The sequence below is a fragment of the Sinohyriopsis cumingii genome, chromosome 1 (assembly GCF_028554795.1).
Source record: "Sinohyriopsis cumingii isolate HCF-2022 chromosome 1, ASM2855479v2, whole genome shotgun sequence".
Taxonomy (NCBI): domain Eukaryota; kingdom Metazoa; phylum Mollusca; class Bivalvia; order Unionida; family Unionidae; genus Sinohyriopsis; species Sinohyriopsis cumingii.
The window spans coordinates 95,501,753-95,513,878 of record NC_142961.1 but is presented as its reverse complement, the minus strand read 5'-3'; the positions used below and the strand labels follow the sequence as shown (position 1 = coordinate 95,513,878).

The following is a 12,126-nucleotide window of genomic DNA, read 5'->3' as shown; positions in this document are numbered from 1 at the left end:
TTCATATATTTGGATGACCATGGTAAGGAATTTAGGAGGACAGCCAGGCTTTTCAAGGATTTTCCACAGTCCATTTCTGCTCACCATATCAAATGCCTTCGTCAGGTCCACAAATGTGATGTACAGTCCTTTGTTTTGTTCTCTGCATTTTTCCTGGATCTGTCTCAGGATGAACACCATGTCAGTTGTGCCCCTATTGGCTCTGAAGCCACATTGACTCTCTGGAGCATGTTCTTCTGCAATGGTGGGTACCAGTCTGTTTAGCAACATTCTTGCAAGGATTTTGCCTGCAATGGAGAGCAGAGTTATCCCACGGTAGTTTGAGCAGTCAGAGTTTTCACCCATGTTTTGTACAAGGTGATGATGACTGCATCTCGGATATCTTGTGGAAGTTTCCCTCGCTTCCAGCAGCAAACAAAGAACTCGCGGAGTTTGGTGTACAATGCTTTGCCTCTCTTCCATATCTCTGGTGGGATACCATCTTTTCCAGCAGCCTTTCCTGTCTTCAGCTGTTCCATGGCTTTTACAGTCTCTTGCAGTGTGGGTACCTCATCAAGTTCTATCTTAAATGGCTGTTGTGGGATGTGGTCAATAGCTGCCTCCTGGACTGTATGGCTAGTACTGAAGAGGGTGTGGAAGTGCTCTGACCAGTGGTTCAGGATGGATTCCCTGTCAGTGAGCAGCTCTTGGCCATCTGCACTCCGTAGGGGGCTCTGTATTTGGAAGGAAGGACCATACACTGATTTCAGCGCTTCATGGAACCCCATATGTGTTTGTATGGTGAGCTGTAATTCTGCACAAAATTCAAGAAGCAGGTACCCATTGTCATTGCAGCCACCCATGCCATGTTTCCCAAGGACGGCTTTCCAGGCTTCTGAGTCTCTGCCCACTCTGGCATTGAAATCTCCGAGGATGATTATTTTGTCATTCTTTCAGACACATTTGATAAGTCTGTGCAGGTCACTGTAGAATTTATTCTTTTCAGAAGGATATGCTTGGAGTGTTGGAGCACATAAACTGAAAGAGTGTGGCGTGTTGTTGGTTCCCTAATGGGAGACGCATGGACATGATGCGGTCGTTGTGACCAGTGGGAAGGTTTGTTAACTTGGTGGCGATTGAGTTCTTGACCATGAAACTGACTGCTGAAAATCGTTCTTCAGTTTTTGGTTTTCCTGACCAGTACAGGGTGTATCCAGTGAGTTCTCTCAAACTTCCCTCCTCTGCAAGGCAGACTTCGCTAAGTGCAGCAATGTCAACAGCAAGGCAAGAGAGTTCATGTGCGATTAAGGCAGAGTGTCATTCTGGTCTGTTGCTGTCGGTTGAGTCTAGCATTGTTCTGATGTTCCAACAAGCCAGTTTTAGTCTTTTGCCACAATGTGAATCAGGTGGGACATGCCTTGTTTTTTCTGTTAAGTTTCGACTGCATTGGAAGATGCCCATTGGCTGCAGCATTGGTTAAACCACCTTTTCTAGGCCCCTCACCATGCGGAGCAAGCAGTGCTGTCCCTAGAAAAGGCTGCTTTGTCACTCAGGCTGCTGCCAGGTGATGGTGTCGTCTCTGGATCAACACCAGACGGCCAAAGGCCTGAGTCGCCTGCATGCAGGATTGGGACTGCTGCTTCCAGTGACATCTTTCACCTGTCATTTTCGCCCCTTTCCCATCACTGCAGGGCTTGATAGAGTCGAATGTAAACAGCAGACAGTTCCTTCATGCCTGCACAGTGGAGCTTTTAGGTGGAGTGCAGTCTGCACAAACTGGCCCCACCCTTTAAACCTGGGGTTCATCTGCCATGGCCCAGCAAGCCAGGATGGTGACAGTGAGGTCCGCAGGCCGTAGGTTTTATATCGGAGTTTTCCTCTCCTAGGCAGATGGCCAGCCATGACAGAAGAGATCTGCCTTCCCTGCTATTTCGAACCATAGCTGGTCGGTCACAGCTGCAATCCACTAATACATATGGTGCGCCCTGGTCCTGAACACTTGGTCTTTGATGTGTAGAGACCTTCTGCCCTAGCCGGTGACTTCCCTGTAGAAGTTCATACGCCTAGTGATGCACTGTTAACATCACCCCCTCGGTGTCGTTTGGCCTGCCAGCTGAAGCGGTGTACTGGGGTATGCCAGGAATAATTCCTTTTTGGAGGCAGACGTGAGAGGTTTGGGAGATGGATGATGACCAGTGCATCCGTCCACTCGGAGAATGCAGCTGCCAGACAACAAAGGTACTACCTCTATCTAGAGCCCCCTATACCCCACATTGAGATCTATACTGTCATTTAACACATTAACCCAGGAAGTTTTTGTCGTTTTCGCCTGTAATTTGAGTAGGAAACACATTTTGAAAGCTATTTCTGAATACATCCTAACAGATCAACTTACAGGTGATTTTCCAATAACCTAATGCCTAGTTGTGTTAGAAACATAATTTTTCATTGGCTATTTAGCTCGCGCATGAGCAGAAGGGTAAAAGTTGGATTTTTTGTTGTTGTGCTTAATGGACCCATTATTTTCATATTGAGACCACTCTTTATTCCAAATGCCCATCTTATCCTACTTTTTGCAAAGGTTCATCCATCTATTTGTGGTCCATACTGGTCTGCCTTAGATCTGAGACCAAAAGGTCTAACATCCGGACACAAAATCGGATTCTAACCACGGGCGAATTTTGGGTGAAAAAAAATCGGGTCCAAAAAATGAGGTTTTTCTCTCTGTATTTTGTAGTGCAACTAGAACTTCCATATTATTTGGTATCATTGTAGAACTACATCTGTCTACCTTTTTATAATACCACCCACTTTAATGTATCATACATGACTTTGACGCTTCAGAGCTCGGCAGCAGGCTACTACCTCCTGCCATGTAAACTCGTCGCCAGGGGTTAATTGAACAAGGATTTTTGAATTTTTTTATAAATCATCAAGGAATGGTTATTAAATGTGTAATTAAATATGCAAGGAATATTCAGATTCGGTGATGTCATCAAAATGTACCCCTTAACACAATAACCCCTGTTTTGTTTTTTTTTTTCTTTTTCCCCTGAAATTCGAGTAGGAAACACATTTTGAAAACTATTTCTGAATACATCTTAATACATCAACTTCCAGATGATTTTCCAATAACCTAATGCCTAGTTGTGTTAGAAACATCATTTTTCATTGGCTATTTGGCTCGTACATGAGCAGGAGGGTAAAAGTTTTTGTTTGTTTTTTTAAATTAATTTGTGGGGGGGGGGGGCCTAACGGACCCATTATTTTTGTATTGAGACCACTCTTTATTCCAAATGCCCATCTTATCCTACTTTTTGCAAAGATTCATCTGTCTGTTTGCAGCTCATACCGGTCTGTCTTAGACCTGACACCAAAAGGTCTAAAATCCGGACACATAATCGGATTCCGACCACAAGCGAATTTTGGGTGGAAAAAAATCGGGTCCAAAAATGAGGTTTTTCTCTCTGTATTTTGTAGTGCAACTAGAACTTCAGATTATTTGGTATCATTGTAGAGCTACATCTGTCTTCCTTTCTGTAATACCAACCACTTTAGTGTATCTTACATGACCTTGACGCTACAAAGCTTGGCAGTAGGCTACTACCTCCTGCCACGTAAACTTAAGTCACCAGGGGTTAATGTGTTAACTCAGTATTAGTACAATCTTGGTTTCAATTAGGATTTATACTGTAATTATTACCATTCAGATTCTCATATGAATGAGAGGCATCGAGAGATTTATATGTTGAAGAAGTACAGTCATGTAGAAAAGCATCATTATCTTTGCTGGGTGCTGAGCCCACGTTGATGAGTGGTTTTAGGTGTTCACTTTTACAGATTAGTCACACATCTCACCTCTGTTTGTATGTGTCCAATTCTCAAGTTGACTAACAATGGTGGCCAGTATATCTGGTAGAGATAGAGCCTGACATGACCCCCAGGAAGAACCACCAACAAAGCTCCTGGCAAGCCATCTCACATACTCAGATATACTGGCCAACATGTACATGTATAGCCTATCTTGTGCCAAGAAATGACATTAAATTTGACAAAACTGAAGTCCTAACTAATTGCAGGGTGCTTCTAAAACTTTTTTTACTATATGAACCTTGGTTAACATTTCATGGCATTATAATGTTACAGTTACATATTATATTAGATGTGAAATGATATGCACATTTGAAATTATTACATGTTTTACACAATTCTGACAGTACAGTGCATACTATTTTGTTACATTAGGGATTATGTAAATTTATTTAACCTCACCTAAACAAATGCCATTGTCCTGGGACATATTTTTTGCTTGTGCCTGAGTGTTCCACATGTACAGTATGAGATAGGTTTCCCATAATGACACACATCAGTATTGTTGCCAGTCACAGTAGTAATCAGTTGCTTTCTTGAGTGTGTGTGTGTGAGTGTGTGATTTGGACTTTTTAACGTAGCTTTAACAATTTTTCAGTCATATCACTACGATGTCTGCAGTGTGGCAGTTTATAGTGATGTCTAGCACTGGGGCATCATGCCACAGACATGTAACATGATGTCCCACCCAGTCACATTATCTTGACACCAGGCTGACCACTCCTAACACTAACCTCTTAATGCTGAGCACCAAGAGAGGCAGCTGTTAGTACCATTTTTGTAAGTCGTTGATATGACTCGGCCGGGGATCGAACCCACGACCTCCGCATCCGAGGCAGACGCTTGAAGATCCCGTAATAAAATTGTAGCATAGTAATTGGGTAATATCCTTTATGTTCAGGTAGATGCTGTTTTATTGTATAAATCAGGGGTCTCAAACCACCCTGAGGGCTGCACGAGGGAATTTTTGATAGCCGAAGTTCCGCACCACCTTTGTCATGTCTCATGACACCTTGTGACGATAGTCATTTTGTGGGCCACAGGTTGTTGTTCTAGGGTTTAACGCCATTTTTCAGCACAAGATAGGCTATACATGGCGGCCAGTATAACTGGTGGAGGAAGAACCCTGGAAAACCCAGGGAAGACCACTGACCCACGAGAAGCTACTGGTAGGCTTTCTCATGTACCCATGCTAGCTGAGCCTTGGACTCGAACCCACACAGACAGAGGTGAGATGGCAGTGATCCGGAACGGTTTGCGCTTTAGATCACTCGGCCACTTGGGGCCCCATGGGCCACAGGATATGGCTTTGCAGGCCGCATGTGGCCCATGGGACTTGTGTTTGAGATCCCTGGTATAAATCATATTTTCACTTTGTGTCCTCTTTAGAAAGGAGTACTGAGGTACAAAATACAAGTTCAAGTTCTCTTAGAAATCTATCAAAATACTTGTCACTGGAGGTACATTTGTATCTCTTCAAGGGAGTAAACCTCAGGCAATGATATTACACTCAGAATGATTTTCAGACCATATGGCATACACAAAGCTGCCAACCCTCATGATTTTGGCATGAATTTCACAACTTTTTCAGCAATTCACAGATTCACACTGCATGCCAAAAAATCACGAATTCCCCAATTCTCAATTATTTTAAATCTTTAATATAATAACTGATTTCCTGTTAAGCGCTAGTCGTGATAGCGGCAGTTGTCGAAACGGTCCTGTACAGCTAATTGCGATATTAATGGAACCATAGCTGATTGGTACAGTTGGCCCGGTAGCAGACATTTTAGCATGTTTTAATCTATATGTATAAGAGTAGTTTTGCAAATGCTTTTGAGAGAAACTGGGGCCTAACTGGAAGTTTGCTCTGCGCATGTGCCGCAAACACTGATTTGAATTATCATGTGGCACGGCATCTTCAAAATGTCTTTACCAGCAAGGAAAAAGAAATGTATTGCTCAAAAATTGAAGTTTTGTTTGGAATATACCAAAAATTGGCCGTGCATTATGCCTTCAGATACTGATATACATCATGATTTTTTCACGCAGTGTGCCACAAATTTTAGCATTGGGCATGGTGGCAGAGACAATGTGAGGAAGCACAATGGTAATAAAAAGCACATAGAGATTGGGAAAATTAAGAATTCGCAGCAGATTTCAGCTCTCAATGGAAGACCTGCAAGCTACCAACGCTGAATCATTGTTTGTGAGTTTTCTTGTTGAAAACAATCTACCTTTATCAGCTAAACATTTGTTCCGACAAATATTCCCAGACTCGAAGATCACTTCAAGAATCTATGTCAAAATTCACTAATTTTTATCTCTATTTTCACTCACTGCGAGCCTGGAGGGTTGGCAGCTATGCATACAGTAGACTCTCAGTGATCCTCAGTTTGAGTTGTTGTTTGGTGTTCACTGATGGCATTTTCTGCAACTTGTATAATAATTGTATGCGGCACTGCTCCGGTGGCCTAGTAATTAGAGCAAACCCTCAGATGTGGAGGTCGCGGGTTCGAATCTTGGCCGAGTCATACCAAAACTTATAAAAATGGTACTAACAGTTGCCTCACTAGGCACTCAGCATTAAGAGGTTGGTGTTAGGACTGGTTGGCCTGGTGTGGGGATAATGAGGCTGGTTGGGACATGATGCTCCATGTCTGTGGCATGATTCCCCAGTGAAAGACATCACTATACACTGCACACTGCAGACATCATAGTGACATGGCTGGAAAATTGTTAAAGCTTTGCTAAATATACAGATCACACACACTCAAATGATATTTATTTAGAAGCATTCTTGGTCTCACTCCCTTCACGATGGATGAGCCAATAAGCAAAGTTCTGTTTGGCTTTCATTTGTGGGGGACTGTTTTTTAGGTGTGTATTTGCTTGGCAGTCACTTTGATGTGACATTGCATTGGTGATGTATCATTGGTAGTAGTTAGTCTGTGGGTAACTCTGAAATATACTTTGACTTCTTCACATACCCCATATACTGTTTTAGTTTTCTTTGTATCTCCTTCAACCCCCAGTACCAGAAGTTTTCGGGATTGGTCTCTATTGTGGTGTTAAGTAACATAGAGTCCATGTCTTGGGTTTGGGATTGATCACTATATTGAAGTGCTGACTAACAAAGAGTCCATGGCATGGGGTTGGAATTGGTCTCTACTGCAATGCTAACAAAGTCCTTGTCTTGGGTTTTGGATTGGTCTCTGTTGCAGTGCTAACAGAGTCTTTGTCTTGGGTTTGGGATTGGTCTCTTTTACAGTGCTAACTAACATAGAGTCCATGTAGTGGTTTTGGAATTGGTCTCTATTGCTGTGCTAACTAATGTAGAGTCCACGTCATGGATTTGGCATTGTTCTCTATTACAGTGCAAACTAACAGAGTGCATGTTATGGGTTTGGTATTGGTCTCTATTGCAGTGCTAACAGAAAGTCCTTGTATTGGGTTTGGTAAAGGTCTCTATTGCAGTGGTAACTAACACAAAGTCCATGTCATATGTCTGGGATTGGTCTCTATTGCTGTGCCAACTAATTTAGAGTTCTTTTCATGAGTTTGGGATTGGAATCTATTGCATTGCTAACATAGAGTGCTGTCATGGGTTTGGGATTTGATTTCTGTTAGCAGAGTTCTCTTTGTTACACAGGTGCACTGTTTTGTTTTTAACTTAATGTGATGCTTTTACTTGATCCGGGGGTAAGTTTGTTTGGCAGTCCCATTGTATGTTTCTCTTTTTCTTTTAATAAAAAAATTGTATTTTATTGTTTAAACAAAATTTTGTCAGCTTACGTCCAGATATGTAGTGTTTTCTTACTTAAAAACAGAATAATGGTGGTATGATTTTTGTTAGGTGACCCATTTGTCCCAGTTTGCTAAAGTACCAATCTTCCTCAGCCCACAATTTGGTGGCATGGTTCATAAACAGATTTGCAACTGGCTGAAGTTTAGGGTATTATAATGGATGACAAATTTCCCTTGCTGTTGTTTTATGATTTGAATGTGCTTCATTTGCTTCACAGCATACACAACATTAATTTAAAAATGTGTGGACTTATTCTCAAAGTTTCATATTTATTTGTACACATATGACATGATTTCCTAAGGTCATTCAGCATGGACACATAAACTGTACATGATACTTGAAGATAATTGTAGCAATTTGTTACTGTTAAAGTTAATAAAATTAAAGTTTAACTAATTGTTGTTCCATTAAATTTTGTGCTAATACCATTATTTGATATTTTATTGTTTCATTTTGAATGTTCTATTCCTTCTAAATTTTGGCAGCATTCATTTCCTCCATGCCTTATGCCATAGTGTCCATCCTCCTTTACCAAATATATTTTGTGTGTACTAATAATATTAACAATCTTTATGGTCTTACTAATATTAGTAACAAAGTACAGCTTCATTGTCCTTCAGGTCAATTTTATGTGTCAAGGAGTGCAGCTCAAATTTGGGTAAATAACCTGAGAGTAGTTGTCTCCCTTAGATACTTTTTTTCCACTGGTAAATACTTAAATCAATAATAGAAAATGCCTTTGAAAGGAAATTACTCTTGTAACTCCTCCAGTAATGTTTAAGATGTTAATATATATTCTCTGGTGTTATGTAAAGAAATAAAAATTTAGAAATATAATAGAAAGATTATTAGATGAGTATGTTTTCAATTGTGACAAGGACAATGATAATAAAAATCTTTGGAGTTATATTTCTTCCATCAGATCTTATGTAAAAAGTATTGTAAATTCTCTTTGACATACTCTGATAATCCATTCTTTTTATACACCTGCGCAGAGTCAAAGCAACTTCCACATTTTGTTTCCTTGCAATAACTCAAATTATCCACTGTTTACAGTTACCACTCACTGTGGATGTCGTGTACTTGAAGTACAAAGGAACTTATTGATCTTCTGGTCAAAAGGTTAAAGGTGAAGGTCACTATTATTAAACAAATTAAACTGGTCTGTACACACTAACTTCAGTTCTCCATAATCAGCTGTTACACTTTGGGGATGACATCCACTTTGAGTATAGAAGAATCCTCTTGATTTGGGTTAAAAAGGTCAAAAAGCAAAGTCATTGTGACGGAAAGAAGAAAAACAGTTTTTGTACAATGACTTGATTTCTCCATGATATATGATTACCCAACTTTATGCATGGCTAGCACTTGGGATAAGGAAAAAACCAACTTATTATCCTGGAGTTAAAAGGTGAATGGTTTCTACACAATAAAATTAACTCTATGTCACATACCTGGACCAAACTTTAAGGATGGCTTGCATTTAGGATAAGGATGATGAGTATTGCATATGGGTTCAATAGGTCAATGGTTAAAATTTAACTGACTGAAAGAAAGAAAATGGTTTGCACAAAAAATGTCAGCAACTGCATAGAGGACAGTTAAACAGGTGTTGGGCATGTAATGCATTGTTTAGTTGCTCTTGTTTTCTTTTTTTGCAGATCCTCGTGTAGAGGACTGGCTCTTAATGAGAACTCCATTGGCCACATCTGTGATATTTTTCCTTTACCTGCTAGTTGTGTGGCAGGGTCCAAAATTGATGAAGAACAGGAAGCCACTAAAGCTGAAATGGATTTTGATCCCCTACAACTTTGGACTGGTTATATTATCCTTCCATATGTTCTATGAGGTTTGACTTTTGTAAACATTTTTAGTATGTACAGTTTTACCCTTTTTTTTAACAAGTTGTCTGTGGCACAACCAAGAAGTAGAAAATAATGCATATACTTCCTTATATGATTGGTCAAAATGCAGACTGAAAAAACCCAGATCTGCCATTGCATAATGCACAAGCTTATCTGTATCTGTGCAGTTAGTTTGTTAGGAGTAATCAGTTAAACAAACATAATGGACCCTGATCTGCATGAGCATAATGCTATAGCTGATCAGGATTGTTGTTGTTTGCAGTTTGACTGGACTTGTAAGTGAGTATATATGGTATTAATCCTATTCAGTATTTGAAAACCATAAATCAAAAGAAGACTGAAAAAATCAAATTAGAATAATTGTATGCATTTTAGATTAATGGCATTTATTGCAACACACCCAGGCATTCATTTTTTGGTAAACTCTGAATACTTTCACTAGTGGATTATAATTTAAAGCTGAATAAAATTTTACATATGCATTTTATTGTTAGCAAATTAATAAGGTTAAATAAGAGAACTGTTGCATAATGTAGGAATTTGTTGTCACCAGTCAGCTAAAGTGTTTTGCTGTTGGATATTTACCCTTGACTGCAAATTGTTAGAGCAGAGAGGAAGTGAGGGCATGATTTTTGTTAAGCAGCTGGTTTGGTAAAACTGTCATTTAATATAAGATTGAAGTTGTGCTAGTATAACCATTCATACATATAGTCCTAAGGTAAGACATTTTACTGTCAAACAGCAGCTAACTAAAAAAAGCATAACATCATGCTTGGTTTTAGCTCAACCTAAACATAAATGTTTTTGTTTGTCTTTGATGCCCACCAATGACTATTTTTCTATTATATATTATGGAATCAATAATCAGATAAATATATTGTATGTTAGCTTTATGATTCATTTTTTCCATTTCAGTTTTTGGTAACCTCTATATTATCCAGTTACAGTTACATCTGTCAGCCTGTTGATTATTCTTACAATCCATTGCCCATGAGGGTAAGAGTATTAATCATCTTTATTGCCTTTTTATTTAAACTTGGGAGCATATATATATATATATATATATATATATATATATATATATATATATATATATATATATATATATATATATATATATATTCTGTTTCTACCACCCTCCTCCTGGTTGGGAAACACAAGCAGACTGAATCTCTGTTTTTGGGGGCAGTGTAGTATGGAAATTTAATAGATGGTAATCTGATTATTCTTGGACATTTTAGTTTTCACTTTGACTGTCCTAGAAATCCATACACATCCAAATTCCTAGATTCTATTGACATTTTCAACCTCAAACAGTCAGTTTACCAACCATCACATAAACATAGTCACATTTTAGACTGGATTCTTCATAGACCTGATGATAATATTATAAAAGTCTGGTGTCCCATGAACTTGCATCAGATCACCTCTGCATCACCATATCAGTCTCTAACCCTCTATCTCTGTTTGCTACTAAGAGAAACTTCCTTATGATAAAAGGAACCCAGTTAATGCATGACATCCAGGTAAACCTAACATCTTCAATTTGTTTTGTAATTTCATGGTGTTTATTTGTGTAATCTCGTCTTTTGTGTATGTTTTTATGTGTTGTCTATATTGTAAAGCACTTAGAACTTCAAAATATTATGTGCTTTGCTAAGTCCACATTATTATTATTATTATTATTATTATTATTATTATTATTATTATTAACATTTCTAAACATACTGCATTATAGGAAAAATTTTGAGAATTGATCAAGTCTGTTTTCATGATAATGAAAATCTTGAGAATTCCCTGAGTCTATCTTCATGATAGGGAAAATCTTGATAATGTCTCAAGTCTAACTTCATGAGAGAGTAACATTTCAAGAATTCCTGGAGTCTAACTTCATGATAGGGTAAAACTTGAAAATTCGTTATCTATCTTTGTGTTAGGGGAAATCTGAGAATTCTTTGTGTCTTATAGTTCAGGATCAGGAGAGTGCCTTGATCACCTTGTCTAGGACTTCATGAATAAAGGGATTAGTGGTGTAGTGATTAATCAAAGTATCATATATACCCATTATTAGTCAGGCTCGCCTGCAAACAACATAGCCTCAGATCTGCCATCTCATAATGCACCAGCAAATCAGAGTATGTCAAACCATATTTGCCAGTGTATTAGGTGACATCAAGTTTGGGTTTATGCAGTTTGCACTCAGATTCAACCTATAAATTACAATACAGTGAGTTTTATTTCTCCTTACATTGTGGTTGTAGCATTAATCCCCTCCATGATCACACTGCATTTAAGCTCCTTAGTTGTAGGGTAAATACCTACTAAAAATCACCCCTGCAATTTGGCAGGGACATCTTGTGCTTCTCAACTACAGTACTGATCAACTTAAGAAAAGACAATGCGTGAAGACTACTCATGAAAAGACTGAGACATCAGAGTGAGTTGCAATTCGACACCATCTGAAGAATCAGTTGTATTTACTGCATGTACTTGTTGAGTCAGATTGCAGACAACAAAGATCCTGATCTTCCATAGCATAATGTACCTGTAGACCGGGGTATATATTGTTTGTTCTACAAATTACTCCTAACAAACAGCACAGAC

The 12,126-nt window shown here is 38.9% G+C and overlaps 1 protein-coding gene across 2 annotated transcripts in view; it reads left to right on the top strand.

Annotated features, from left to right (window-relative positions):
- LOC149807376 (very long chain fatty acid elongase 4-like) overlaps positions 1-12,126 on the top strand; it is a 144,397-nt gene that overhangs the window by 32,730 nt on the left and 99,541 nt on the right. For both annotated transcript variants that reach the window (XM_089965951.1, XM_089965943.1), the window contains 2 exons: positions 9,319-9,506; positions 10,438-10,518. In XM_089965951.1, the coding sequence (XP_089822077.1) occupies positions 9,319-9,506; positions 10,438-10,518 (269 nt within the window). The remainder of the gene's footprint in view (positions 1-9,318; positions 9,507-10,437; positions 10,519-12,126) is intronic.